Below are 14,155 nucleotides of genomic sequence, written 5' to 3'. Positions count from 1 at the left end.
ATTTAGCTTCACTAATTAAATCTAAACCCATTAAGAATATTAATATTAACCACAGACGTGATAATTTAAATAAAAAAAAACTTTAACAGTCACTCTGGTCTACACATTTTTACAAATCTGAAGGGTAGAACGGAAGGCACTCATCAACATCCTTTTAGGAATCGATGGAATTATTGGATAGTTCATTGGGAAAAGAAAGTTGAGACGAACAAAATGAAAACAGAAGAAAACAAAAAAATCTGGAGACCGAGTAAATCGTTAGCTTTAGTAGAACTACTCCAATAAGTGACATCTCTTTTACATTTGGGAACTACTTTTTTCAGCAAGAGGGGTAAGGATGCACTTCCTGTGATATTAGATACCTTTTCCACTACTTTCTGTCAAAAATAAAAACAAACTTTTGATATCAAACATTTAAGGTTGAAATATGTATTGTTTTATTCAAATTTGAATTATTTTTTAAGTATTTAATAAAGACTTTATCACTTAGAAGAACGAAGAACAATAGTAAAGTGTAGACGTACTTTAAAATGTCTTCAGCGATGTTAACAGCGGACTGGTTTTTACTAGGTAGAGACTTGTATTTTAGGTAAGAATTATTCAGTTGATATTTTATTCCTATATTTTTAAAATGTGAACATTATTTTGACTTTTCTATGTCAGGAAGTTTGAAATCTATTCCATGGGCTGGCAACAGGATGTTAACATGGACAATGTTATTGCTTCTGTAGCCCCTTGTGGAGGAATGATTGCTATCAGAAGGGATGAGAAAAAGATTGTTAAAGTAAGAAGATCTGGAAAACAAGTTATTGCTTTATATTCTGGTTCTGGTAGACTTATAACCTCACTGAAGGTTTGTTAACTAAATACATAACTTGGATTATTGAAATTATTGTGGTTTATTTTAAAGTGGACACGTGGTCCAATTATTAAAATGGGTTGGTCAACTGATGAAAAATTTATTTGTATCCAAGAGGATGGGCAAGTAGTCCTTCATGATTTTGATGGTGCTTTTTTAAATGAATTTAGTATAGATCAGGAGGCACAGGATATGAAAGTAATTGATGCCAAAATATTTACTAATCCTCAAAATTTTACTGGAATAGCTATAATGACATCAAATTATAAAGTATTTTTAGTTAATAACATTAAAGAACCAAAGAAAAGACAACTTTCAGAACTTCCAAGTTAGTTATCTACCTACGTTAAATAATTTCACAAAATTTATGTGTTTTATATATGTAAACATTTCAGGATCTAATTTAAAGCCTACTGCATGGGTAGTAATTTCAGATGATAGAGCTACAGATGTTCTTGTTGCTCGAGAAAAAGAATTGTACATTTTAAAGCAAGATGAACACCATACATCTACAATGGTACATATTACTAATGCCCTGAAAAGATAATCTAAGTAATGACTTGTGGTTTTTAGTTGGAACCAGATATTTCCCACAGTTATTCATCAATATTAGAAATGGCAGTGTCGATAAACATAAGACATGTTGTATTATTTACAAATGCTGGATATTTGTGGTTGGGTTCTTCAGATTTCAGAACAAAATATAGTGAAGTAGACACATCAATAGTTTACACACCAAGGCAACTCGTTTGGTAAGGGTCATTGAATTATAACTTGCGTTAAATCGACGCAAATCGTGCATAAGTTATAAACTTATATGATTATTTATAATACTTGGTGAAACTTTCTACTTTCTCTTATTTTACTATTCACGCTTTTTACCAATTTATGCTAATAATTATTTTATAAAGGTTACATTAAAATTAGAAAAAAGAAATATTTGGAATATGGTTTGTTTTAGTAAAATGTAATAACATTCTCAGTTGTCTCTAAAATCAAATGCAAATCTAACTTCACATCTTTTGTGAAAAATCCAAGAATTCCATTGAAAAATAACCACTTAATGGTGAAATACGCAGGTGTGGAACAGAAGCAGTTGTTGCATTTTGGGAACAGCCTAGCACTTTAATGGTGGTTGGTCGTTACGGGGAAAAAACTTCATATGTTTACGATACTTCGGTACACTTGGCACCAGAAATAGATGGTGTTAGGGTTCTATCCACTGCTCAGCACGAACTGCTACAGAAAGTTCCCGAAGTTGTTCAGAAAATCTTTAGAATTAATAGCACAGACCCAGGAAGTTTCTTATTAGAAGCTTGTAAACAATTTCAGGTTTTTATTTGTACTACACAATATTTTATCTTTAACAGTATATTTTTTTTGTAACTCAGAAAAGAAGTCATCGAGCTGATGAGTATATTTGTTTGGTAAAAAAGGATTTGGAAGTTGCTGTTAAACAGTGCATTGAAGCAGCAGGATATGAGTTTAATCCTGATGTTCAAAAAATGTTGATTAGGGTAAGATTAAATTTTAATTTTTTTAAAGATAAAATTGTGTGGTTTAAATTCTTTTTCTAAATCGCCTTTATATTTTTTTAAGGCTGCTCAGTTTGGAAAATGTTTTGTACAAAACATTGATTCGGATGAATATGTAAAGATGTGCAGATTATTAAGGGTTTTAAACGCAGTCAGAGATAGAAAAATTGGATTACCCCTAACTTATACCGAGTATTTTTACGAATTACCTACTTGATACTTGAGCAAGTTACTAGACTGTAATATTTTCAGATTGTGGTTTTTGGGTCAAAAAGCTCTTTTAGATCGATTGGTTTCCAGAAAACAGTATTATTTGGCTATTCAAATTGCAAAATATTTAAAAATGCCTGATAAGGAAGGAAGCAGTAGAATTTTAGCTCACTGGGCTAAATACAAGGTACTTAATTGTTTTCAGATAAAAATGAATTAATTTTGTGTGACGGCTCCATATTTATGTGTTCATTGTATTTTCCACACTCTACCTCCATTTTTTCTCAATAGAACTTGTAATTAAAATTTACATCGATTTAGGTACGTCAGCCACATCTTGATGAAGAAACAGCAGCAAGAGAAATAGCCGACAAGTTCGGTTATACACCCGGTATTTCTTACAGTGATATTGCTTCTACAGCTGCAGAATGTGGAAAAAAGAAATTGGCTATAAAAGTGAGCGTAAAAGCTAGATTAAAAAAATATTGTTACATATAAATAATTACATGTTATTTTACTTTAGCTATTGGATTATGAAACAAAGGCCAGTGAACAAGTAAAACTTCTTTTGAGTCTAGATGAAGTTACACCGGCCCTTATAAAAGCAATGGAGAGTGGAGATACGGATTTGGTCTACATGGTTATAATACGATTGAGGAGTAACATGCCTCTTGCCGATTTTAAAGTACTATTTCCTGTTTAATTTTTTTTTATAAATCACGGAAGTATTTTAATTCAATTTTAGATGACTATAAGACATTTTCCGGTCGCAAAAGCGCTATACATTAAGTATAGTCGACAGCACAATACACAGGCCTTAAACGAAATTTATATACAGGAAGATGATTTCAATTCACAAGCCTATTTGCATATTCTCGAATATATAGATGATAAAGTGAGAATTTTATTTCGTTTTTTTGAATATGTTAATTTATTCATATTCGCTGTATTTTTAGAAAAATTTGACTAAAGACGCATCCTTAAGTGCAGCATATGAAGCGTTTAAAAGAGCACGCAACGAGCTGGGAATGACCGTTTGTGAAGAAAATTTAAAATTGCTCAAGTACCAAAGAAATTTAGAAGATAAATATAAAAATAGAAATGGCAGTTTTCTTGGGAAGTCGGTACATGAAACGTGCAAAAAACTTTTGGAAGTCGACCCTAAAGAAGCTGAAAAAATGAGAACAAATTACAAAATACCAGATAAGCGGTAATAAAAAGTACAAAAAATAATAGTTAATAATACTATAAAAAAATATTGCATTACAAAAAAAATTAAAAGTATATCACTGTTAAAATCAAATTCCTGAAATAAATAAATGTTATTTTAAAGGTTTTGGTGGTTAAAGATACTTAACTTTTCGGATTCTGGGAAATGGGAAGAATTAGAGAATTTTTCTAAGCTGAAAAAGTCGCCGATTGGATACGCCCCATTCGTTGACGTATGTTTAAAATGGGATAAACAATCAGAAGCATTGAAGTATCTCCCTAAAGTTAGTGATGAAGTCAAAGTTAAATATTACGTGAAAGCTCAGTAAGTTTGTGTGTCCTTATTGCAAAAAACAGCCTTTCCTCTTTCTTCTTTATTTCTTACTTCTCATTCCAGTTTTTGCTCTCCCTTTTATTTACTAAATTCCCTTTTCTTTGGTAATTGCAAAATAAAGAGCGTGAAATGGATGATGTGATTAGGTGACTGAACAGCTACACTCCTTCCTATCCTGACCCAATTTACAAACACTAATCTAACGTATGTTTTCCTCTGCCCATCTTCACTCCTGTTTTTACTTCTAATATATCCTTAATTAACCCTTTATGTCTCAGAAAATGTTGTAGTGTTCTTTGTTTAACTAAATAGTTCTTACTTTTTTAGATATTTAGAACAAGCGGCACAAATAGCTTTTGAACAAAAAGACATTCAAGCTCTTATTTATGTTCAAAGTCGATGCAATCCTCAATCGCAATTGGTGGAAAAAATTAATCAATTTATGACTCAACTAGGGGCTAAAAAGTAATCAATTATTATTAACAAAAAATATTATAATCTAAAGAAATGTGATTATTCTGTTAATTTATCTAAACATATACNAATGTGGACAATCAGGACGTTCCTCAGTACAATCACTATCTTCAATATTTTTGGAAAAATTTGGAGTCGTTATTTCAAGGACTTCTACTAAATTTAGAACTAAATTTCGAAACCAACGCCGTTTCTGACTTTGCCAATAGACAAATTGAACTGTTAAAGTCTTTACGACAAATTACAAAATCGAAAAAACAAATGAAAGTCGTTTTTACAACTGAGTCTCATGAAGAACAAAGTAACTCCAATATTTCAAAAAGTAACAGTTTTTCGGAAAGTTATTTGAGCATGTTGGACGGCGTTATTTTAAACGTTTGTAAATCGTACGTGAAATTTATTAACGAGAAAAAGTCAAGAGAGCTATTACAGTATTTGTATGTCTTGCTTCAAGATTTCGAAAGTAAGAAATTTTTTGAATTTTTAAACGCACAAGTTACAAGCAGCACTTCTAACAGTCTTTTGGATATTTTTGAAAAATTATTAGCTCAATGGCTCAAAGACGATCAGCTGTCTTCGGTTTATGTTATTGATTTGATTTTTTTACTTTTGAAACATGCCAATGTGGACGAAAAAATCGCAATCTTGGATTCTCTACTAAAGGTAATTAAATAAGGTGATTACTTTAATAACGTTTTGTAATCTTTGTTGTAGATTTCAGATGAACAGGTGTTTAGTTGGTGTCTTCAAAAATCGTTATCATTTCCATATAAACAATGTCCTATATTACAGAAGTGGCTGAAAAAGCCTGAAATAGGAGCATTTTTCGTTGAAATTTCTAAGAGAATTGTCGTTGGAAAGTGCTCCCCGGAGTTAAGTTTAATTTTAAAACAAACTTTAGAAGAAAACGAAGACGAGGGTAAATGCAATAACAAGTTCTTATTTTTATTTTTAAATTCAATGTATAATTTTTTATTTGTTTTTTTTTGCAGAGTTATTTATTAATTTAAATTTTTGAATTTACATTTTTTATTGTTGGTTATTCTGTATAAGCTAAAATTTTGTAAACTGTATCTGTGGTTCCATAAGTGTATGACAATAAATACCACTGAATATATAAATACATAAATAACTGCTAACTCTATGAGAAGCAACAGAAAAGGCCTCTAAAAGTTTAACCTATGATCTAAAAGTAAAAAAGCTTTATTTTTTTGGTTATGTATATGTGTATGTCAATATTGTCAATAATAGTCAGTATATATCGCGTATATATATGCTAAATTAGTCCGTAGTTTAATTAGTGAATGTGCTCTTAATACTTTAGCTATGGGTGGAAAAAGAAAACAAGCTCAGAGAACGAAGAATAATGCCAGGGTATGATATAATAAATTATTATTGTATGGGCATAGACGTGAACATATGTTTTAGCCATCAAGTAGTGCTCGAAGTGCTGAATTACTGGGCTCTTCTCTTACTCAGTTTGTCGGCGTTTCGGGTCTTAAAGACGCCGGTTTAATTCTGCCTAGTTTTTCACTAACAAGTGATGAATTGGATTCTTCCATTGATACAAACTTCCAACTCGTATTGAAAAAAATGAATAAGAAAGATTCTACAACAAAACTTAAAGTATGTAGAACAGTTGATGTAAAATTTGTATACTAATTTTGTACTATTTAAGGCGTTACAAGAATTTACGGAATTGTGTAAAAACAGCGAATCTGCAATGATAAAAACAGTTTTACCTTTTTGGCCAAGAATATACTGTATATTAGCAACTGATTCTGATCACAAAGTTCGAGAGGCAACACATATTGCTCATATAGAGGTTGTACAGAAGGTCAAAAGGAATTTGGCACCATATTTAAAACAATTAGCTGGAGCTTGGTTTACTTCACAGTATGATACATATCCTCCCGCTGCCACTGCTGCTACTAGAGCCTTCGAAGTAAGCACATACAGAATTTTCTTTTAAAAGGATTGTTTTACATATTTAACTATTTATTTTAGGCAGCTTTTCCTGCAAATAAGCTCATAGATGCAATCATTTTTTGTCAGGAGGAAATATTAGAATACATATATGACAATATTATTGTACAAACACCACAAACAGTTGGTGTTTCAAAAAATATATCATCTGAAGATGCTGAAGCAAAATATCATCGCATTATGGTATCAAGTTTGCAAGGATATGCCCTTTATTTAAAAAAAGTCCCTTCTGCATATATTGAAAAAACACTGGAACATAATGCAAAGATTATTACCAATCAAAAATTTTGGAAAATATCAAAAGCAAAAGTTGCTTCAATTCGATCATCCTGGTTTTCAGTTATTAGTGCTTTGTGTCAGAAATCTCCATTTCTTTTAAAAAATGAAAGTTCACATGTAGTGGGGAGTGTATTTGGTAATTTGGATGAAGGAGACCCTTCTGTTTTATGCACATTTTGGGAAGCTGTTTTATCCACAATAACAACAATTGAGGAGTGGTGGAAATATATAAATGTTGAGAAAGTAGTTTTGAATAAATTGTGGAAAATTCTTAGGGAAGGTGGCCAAGGTAATGCATCAGTGATTTACCCAAATTTGCTGCCATTAGTATCTCATTTTCCATCTCTACCTGATATGACGATATTTTATTCGACATTTTTTGAAAATTTACGAATAGGGTAAGTTTTTTGAAAACACTGTTCTTCTAATATGCTTATATTTTACAACTTTTTTTAGTTTAAAGTATAAAACTGCAATCTCCAGTAGATCAGAGGCAGTTGCAATTTCGACTGCTTTTGTTGAATGCCTTCAGTTTGTTATTTTGAAAAACCAAAACGACGTTACACTTTGTGAAAAACTGATTAGAACCCAATTGATATCATCAATAGAATGGTCTCTTACAGAACCGCAGGCAGTTTATAAAACAGTTTTTAATCAAATTGCAACAGTTGTTCAATATTGGAGTAGAAATGTGGACAATCAGGACGTTCCTCAGTACAATCACTATCTTCAATATTTTTGGAAAAATTTGGAGTCGTTATTTCAAGGACTTCTACTAAATTTAGAACTAAATTTCGAAACCAACGCCGTTTCTGACTTTGCCAATAGACAAATTGAACTGTTAAAGTCTTTACGACAAATTACAAAATCGAAAAAACAAATGAAAGTCGTTTTTACAACTGAGTCTCATGAAGAACAAAGTAACTCCAATATTTCAAAAAGTAACAGTTTTTCGGAAAGTTATTTGAGCATGTTGGACGGCGTTATTTTAAACGTTTGTAAATCGTACGTGAAATTTATTAACGAGAAAAAGTCAAGAGAGCTATTACAGTATTTGTATGTCTTGCTTCAAGATTTCGAAAGTAAGAAATTTTTTGAATTTTTAAACGCACAAGTTACAAGCAGCACTTCTAACAGTCTTTTGGATATTTTTGAAAAATTATTAGCTCAATGGCTCAAAGACGATCAGCTGTCTTCGGTTTATGTTATTGATTTGATTTTTTTACTTTTGAAACATGCCAATGTGGACGAAAAAATCGCAATCTTGGATTCTCTACTAAAGGTAATTAAATAAGGTGATTACTTTAATAACGTTTTGTAATCTTTGTTGTAGATTTCAGATGAACAGGTGTTTAGTTGGTGTCTTCAAAAATCGTTATCATTTCCATATAAACAATGTCCTATATTACAGAAGTGGCTGAAAAAGCCTGAAATAGGAGCATTTTTCGTTGAAATTTCTAAGAGAATTGTCGTTGGAAAGTGCTCCCCGGAGTTAAGTTTAATTTTAAAACAAACTTTAGAAGAAAACGAAGACGAGGGTAAATGCAATAACAAGTTCTTATTTTTATTTTTAAATTCAATGTATAATTTTTTATTTGTTTTTTTTTGCAGAGTTATTTATATCAGATCAAGTCCTTCAAGAAATCATTAACACATTTGTAGGGGTACTTTTGTCTCCTCTAAAATATTCGACGACTTTAGATGTTTGTGTTCGATTTTGTGCTCATATAGCAGGGGCAATATACACAGAAAAGTATAAATTATCTCATGGGAGCAGTTTACTTTTATCTCTATTCAGATTGTCCTGTTTAACAAATTGTGTTGGAGACAGTATAACCTCAGACACGGTGTGGGAAATGAAAAACGTTTGGCAGGATGTGGTTTCTATGTTAAGCAAGGAATTATCATTGGAGGAGTTCAAATTCCTTTTTATAGAATTCTCAGATATTATTGAAGACCTTGTTTTAAATCGGAATCGTAAAGAGGACTTTGATTTAGGCTTCTTAGTCGATAAAATTATTTTATTGGTAAAGAGTATTCATTCTGGGAATTCTCTGCGCATTAGCGACGCCTTGCACTTGATTTTGAAACGCGATTTCTTGAATGAGTGCGAGAAACAAGTAAGTTACCTATGTAAGAAAGCTGAATATGTTAAAGGAAGATTAAGTTGTCCTTATGAAGAGCTTGCGTTTGTTGAAATGGAATCAGAGTTCAGCGTGAGCAATTATTTCTTTTGGAGTCATTTAACGGCAAACATTTTTACTACACCGTTACCTAACAAAGGAAATGACGATGATGATGATGACGAAGAAGGAGGTGGAAACGAAGAGTTGGGGACTAAAATAATTGAATATCTTTCTGAACCTGAAGAATTTGTTATTGCGAGTATTTATTCAATAGCTTTGGCGAAATCATTCGTCGAAAACTTTAAAAATGTAAGTACCTCTGCTTGATAATTTAATTAGGGTTTTCACCTTTGCTTTACAATGAAATGTTCCTTTTCGAGCTTTTAGACCTTCGTGCAGTCTTGAAGGATTCTTGTTCTTCAAATTTCGTTACAAATCAATGATCATTCAATCATTAGGAGAAACTCTTGAGAATACTAACCGTATGAGTTAACGAAACATCGATGAATATTAATCCTTTAAGACGGTGGGACAGCCTAAAAATCCGAAATGAAACACTTTATTGTTAATTATTTTGCTTATTTATTTTATTTAATATAGACTAGCCAACTGGTCTTTTACAAAAACAGCTATCAGGGTGTAGGCATAACAGATAATTTATCATCCAGATTTTGGTATAACATATGATTACAAAATGTTTACTATTTTAATAGACGAAGTATTTCGAAGAAACAATGCAACGTTATATCTCAATAAAACAAACGATAAAGGATCTGATTCAAACCGGAACTGAACAATTTCGGGACAATGTAGAGGAATCCCTTTGCAAGAAAACCATGCAGGAAGGATGGATATGGGCAGAGGCTATCCACTTATTTTATTCAGAAATTCGTAAGAAAAAACTTGGTTTTGCTTATATCGATTTAGTGGAAAATTATAGCGATGAAATCGATTCTGAAATAAGCGTGGTACATTTAGGACAAGTATTTTCTGAAAGCTTGACTTATGACCACGTATCTTACGACTTGATGCCTTTGGAGAGTGTTATATGTTTGAGGAGTCTGTTGCATTGTGACGAAATTGATGTACAAATAGCTGAAGTGTTTGGAAAAATAGATAAATTTAAAGCTGATAAAAAATTTCTATTGCAAGGGTTTGTCAACCTCGTTTAAGCAGTTGTTATACAAATAATGAAGTATTAAATTTTTAGAGACTCTTTTACGTGGAAAGATTATCAAATATTAATTGAAGTAATTCGTCTTATGTCGTCAATTATTGAACAGAACGGCGATTTGCTGAGTTCCGCTCGTTGGGATTTTACTGTGGTGGCGTACACCACGTGGTTGGAGAATGTACTTAAAATGAATAATCAGTTTAAAAAAATCGAGGTAAGAACGCTATCGTATCGCAATACTGCCCGTAGCTTTCTCATGAATTGATAGACATTTGCCATACTACAGATAAATCCATCACCTATACAGGGATTACAAGAATGTTTATTTATGAGGGAAAAATGATGGATTTAAATCTAGACTGGTGTTGTTATTGAATTTTTGAAAATTAAGAAATTAGGAAATGTGAATGAATGCGAAACATGGAAAGAAAAGGTCTGCAATTAGAAAGATACTTTATCAACATATGTGAAGAATAAATTTATACAATAAAATGTGTAGTATCTACATACAATTTTCTATCAATTTACAGGAAAACTATGGTCACTGTGTATTACATTCGCTATAATCTATTAATTATATTGTTTTGTAGTTGGAAGCTTTACTAGCAGCTATGTCTAATTTATTCGTTGCTATTAGAAAACATATATTATATTTATACAAACAGCTTCCGTATGTTGCTAAGGCTACTATAGACGAATGGAAGAATTTATTTGCAGCAGATGTACATCGGTTTAACATTGAATTATGGCTTCATTTTGTTGGTAAAGTTGCTCGAATTTCTTAAATTTCCACGAACTTTTGTGCATTTGTTTGTAGAATATTACCAAAATGAACACAATGTACCTCTCCGAGACATTCCTCTTCTTCAAGAGTTTGGTAAATTACTACAATTCTTGGATTACAATTGTTTGTTCAGTAAAAAAGACGCAAAAACTCCTAAATGGACTAAATTGGTGGAAAAGTGTTGTTCACTTTTAACTCATCCACTGAATACACTTCAGTTGTGGTCCTACAATTTGCTAATGGTATTGCTACCCGGTTTGGTCGACATTGACTCGAATTCTGTCAATTCAAACACCCCACATGCTACAGGATTAACTATAGAGCATTTTAAGACTACGTTAATACACACAGAAGAAATCGTTCATTCAATGTTATTAGAATTCAGGTCAGGATAATTAAATGTAAATTGATATATTTATTAGGATAGGAAGGAGCGGATTTTTATTTGAACCTTTCAGCGTGTTTTTGCCTTATACTTTTCTCCCTGTTGCTGTTGCGACGTTTTAATTTGAAAATTATTTTTTTGGCTAGACTTGGAGAAGATAGCTGTACTGTTCAACCATTTACAGACTCGTATTCTTACACCTTCTCCTATTTGCTATTGTGGGATGTGATTTTATGTTTGTGCAATTTGTCGTCCACAGAATTACGATATCAGTACGCAGATTGGATAAAGTGAGTTTATTGTTTAATTTGGAAAATTAAATAAGGAAGTTAATTGTTTTTATTATTTTTAGGAATAATGACTTTTTGACAAAATTACTCAATAACCTATTCCGTTTGATGCCCACTGAAGTCTTACATCAAAACAGTACCAAAGTTAAACCATATGCAAATTTATTTTTGGAGAAGTTTTCCAATAGTTACACAGGTTGATTCAATTTTTTAGTTGTCGAGTTATTTAAATGTGCGATTATAATTTTTAACTTTGTAGGCAGTTTTCTGAGTTTACACATTGAGCATATGGTTTGCTGGACGTATTACCAAACTTTGTCCCAACTGCCGGCTTTAGTGAGGCAGTGGTGGTCAGTAACAGAGTCCAAAGTATCTCAAATAGTAGAAAGAGTCACTTCAGTGTACGTCTCTCCAACTCTATGTTCCCAAGAACTTTCTGACGTCATTCAACACGAAAAGAAGTTTAAAAACATGACAGTATGTTCGTATTTTGTGAAATAATTATTGCTTGAGTAATTTTTTAATTTCTTTATGGATAATATCAGGTGAAAGTTTATCCCAATGTGAGAGAAGTTGTGGCTATTTATACTGTGGATGAAGCTCAGATGGAACTGTTGATTACTTTACCTCCTAACTATCCTCTAAAAGTACCGGATATTCAGTGCAACCGACAGATCTGTGGGACTTCTCATAGACAGTGGATTCTGCAACTTAAAACAAATGTGTTGCACCAGGTAGGTTTTGATTTATTGCACATTCACAAAAAATGCTGAGATATGCAATACCACTATTTCTTATCCTGAGCTAATTTTCGTATATCCAACAGTGGAGGCCTTCTGCTCCTCTTTACTCCTGTTTTTGTTTCTAATATATGGTCCAACATCCATGGTATTTTCATCATTCAAGTATAACATTAATTTTATATTAATAAAATTGTTGAATATTAAACACTTTAATTATTTTACTTATCATGAGAGTTTAATGAACACTTCTGGTACCTTTTAGAATGGAAGAATATGGGATGGTCTGTCTTTATGGAATAATAATTTGGATAAGAAATTTGAAGGGGTTGAAGAGTGTTACATTTGTTTCGCAGTTTTGCACCAGGGTACTTATCAGTTGCCCAAGCTTTCATGCAGCACTTGTCGAAAGAAGTTTCATTCAGCATGTTTGGTAAGTTTAATAAATATATAGCAATAACTATCTAATTTTTTTAATTTCCTTTTTTGCAGTACAAATGGTTCAGTACCAGCAACAAAAGTACTTGCCCAATCTGCAGAAATCTGTTCTAAATTTGTGATACGTATATACAAAATGGTTTTCTGATATTTGTAATTACTCTAATGAAAAATATTGAGATGTTTAATTTATTAAAATAATATTATTATTCACTTGCTGTCTTTTATTTATAAAATAATGAATTTATAAAAAAGAAGAATAGTTATGTTGATCTAATAGCAATTGTTCTTTAAAATATCTCTTTTCCCGTTCAAAGTATATATTTGGAATTAAATAAATAAAATTATTGGCAGAAAAAGGAACAAAAACGTTCTAATGTGTTTAAGAAAATGGGTTTAATCAGACAAGTTATTTGATCTGTTAAACAAAATTGCAACATTAACGTTTAAAAATAAATACTTCAAATAAATACACATTTTGTTTTTTAATAAATCTTTGTGATTGTCATACAAACAAATGACGAGTTGCAAAATAAAACAAAAAAAATTATAACAAATACAACCTAAATTTTACCATTTGTATCATAACTTATTGTTCTGAGAAGGCAATCTGGACCTAGAAGATGATCGTGACTTGACATGGAATTTAATCTTTATCTAAAATGATCTTAAGGATACTTTTGAACCAAGAAGAAACTTTTATAAGTCGATACCTTAGAAAAAGCAAAATAAACAAAAATAGTTACTATTAGTCAGAGCTACGTAGACATGTGAACGATTATGTATGGAATACTATCTTTATGAAATCCGAATTAAATAATTTTTACCGTGAATATATTTTAATTGCAAAACTTTTGGTACCCACCTTATATTACAGACAAAACTTCTTCTTTGACCTACGTATGAGACTATCTTGTAGTGTCATCTAACAACAGCACTTAAAAGCATAGCTGCGACACATAACGTTTGAAAGTTAAATATCGATTTTACTGCATTTAGAAAACTGTGAAATATGCTTACAATTTTGCTACTACTTATCAGATGGCGGCTTTATCTTCCTTTATACGCAGGTTCCACTGGAAGTTTCAACACTACTATAAGGTACATACAAAAACTTTTCACAGTTAAAATGCAAAATTCTATAATTTTCACCAAAGCGTATTTAACATAAAAAGGACGCAGTGTAGTGTAGAACATTTATTTATTTTTTCTCTAATGAAACCCTCAAAGAAAGTCTAAATACATATTCTTTCAAAAAATAAAAAAAAATAATAGTTTATAATTATTTGAATGTATTTGGTGGATTATATCATCTTAATATTGTAGAATAAG

The 14,155-nt window shown here is 31.4% G+C and overlaps 2 protein-coding genes across 3 annotated transcripts; both read left to right on the top strand.

Moving 5' to 3' along the window:
- The first annotated feature begins 384 nt into the window (after positions 1-384).
- On the top strand, positions 385-4,687 carry LOC108744050 (vacuolar protein sorting-associated protein 16 homolog). The gene is made up of 15 exons (XM_018479649.2): positions 385-589; positions 664-853; positions 911-1,187; positions 1,255-1,376; positions 1,433-1,611; positions 1,939-2,191; positions 2,251-2,376; positions 2,459-2,586; positions 2,647-2,791; positions 2,926-3,060; positions 3,128-3,289; positions 3,350-3,499; positions 3,561-3,814; positions 3,938-4,138; positions 4,475-4,687. The coding sequence occupies exons 1-15, from the start codon at positions 531-533 to the stop codon at positions 4,614-4,616; spliced, it is 2,523 nt and encodes an 840-aa protein (XP_018335151.1). The 5' UTR covers positions 385-530; the 3' UTR covers positions 4,617-4,687.
- Positions 4,688-4,698: 11 nt separating this feature from the next.
- Positions 4,699-12,955, top strand: LOC108743932 (E3 ubiquitin-protein ligase listerin). Of its 2 annotated transcripts, XM_018479536.2 has the most exons (17): positions 5,825-5,995; positions 6,050-6,247; positions 6,300-6,566; positions 6,629-7,284; positions 7,343-8,168; positions 8,220-8,424; positions 8,498-9,321; positions 9,726-10,165; positions 10,223-10,400; positions 10,777-10,948; positions 11,004-11,355; positions 11,502-11,645; positions 11,708-11,841; positions 11,905-12,122; positions 12,191-12,379; positions 12,651-12,818; positions 12,878-12,955. In XM_018479536.2, the coding sequence occupies exons 1-17, from the start codon at positions 5,948-5,950 to the stop codon at positions 12,935-12,937; spliced, it is 5,079 nt and encodes a 1,692-aa protein (XP_018335038.1). In that variant the 5' UTR covers positions 5,825-5,947; the 3' UTR covers positions 12,938-12,955. The 2 variants fall into 2 exon arrangements, with proteins under 2 accessions (XP_025830695.1, XP_018335038.1); XM_025974910.1 differs by lacking the exons at positions 5,825-5,995; positions 6,050-6,247; positions 6,300-6,566; ... (1 more) ...; positions 7,343-8,168; positions 8,220-8,424 and adding exons at positions 4,699-5,284; positions 5,336-5,540.
- Positions 12,956-14,155: the final 1,200 nt, after the last annotated feature.

Source organism: Agrilus planipennis, unplaced genomic scaffold, assembly GCF_000699045.2.
Source record: "Agrilus planipennis isolate EAB-ADULT unplaced genomic scaffold, Apla_2.0 scaffold19, whole genome shotgun sequence".
In the NCBI taxonomy this organism is placed as follows: domain Eukaryota; kingdom Metazoa; phylum Arthropoda; class Insecta; order Coleoptera; family Buprestidae; genus Agrilus; species Agrilus planipennis.
This window is presented reverse-complemented; position numbering and strand designations above follow the sequence as displayed.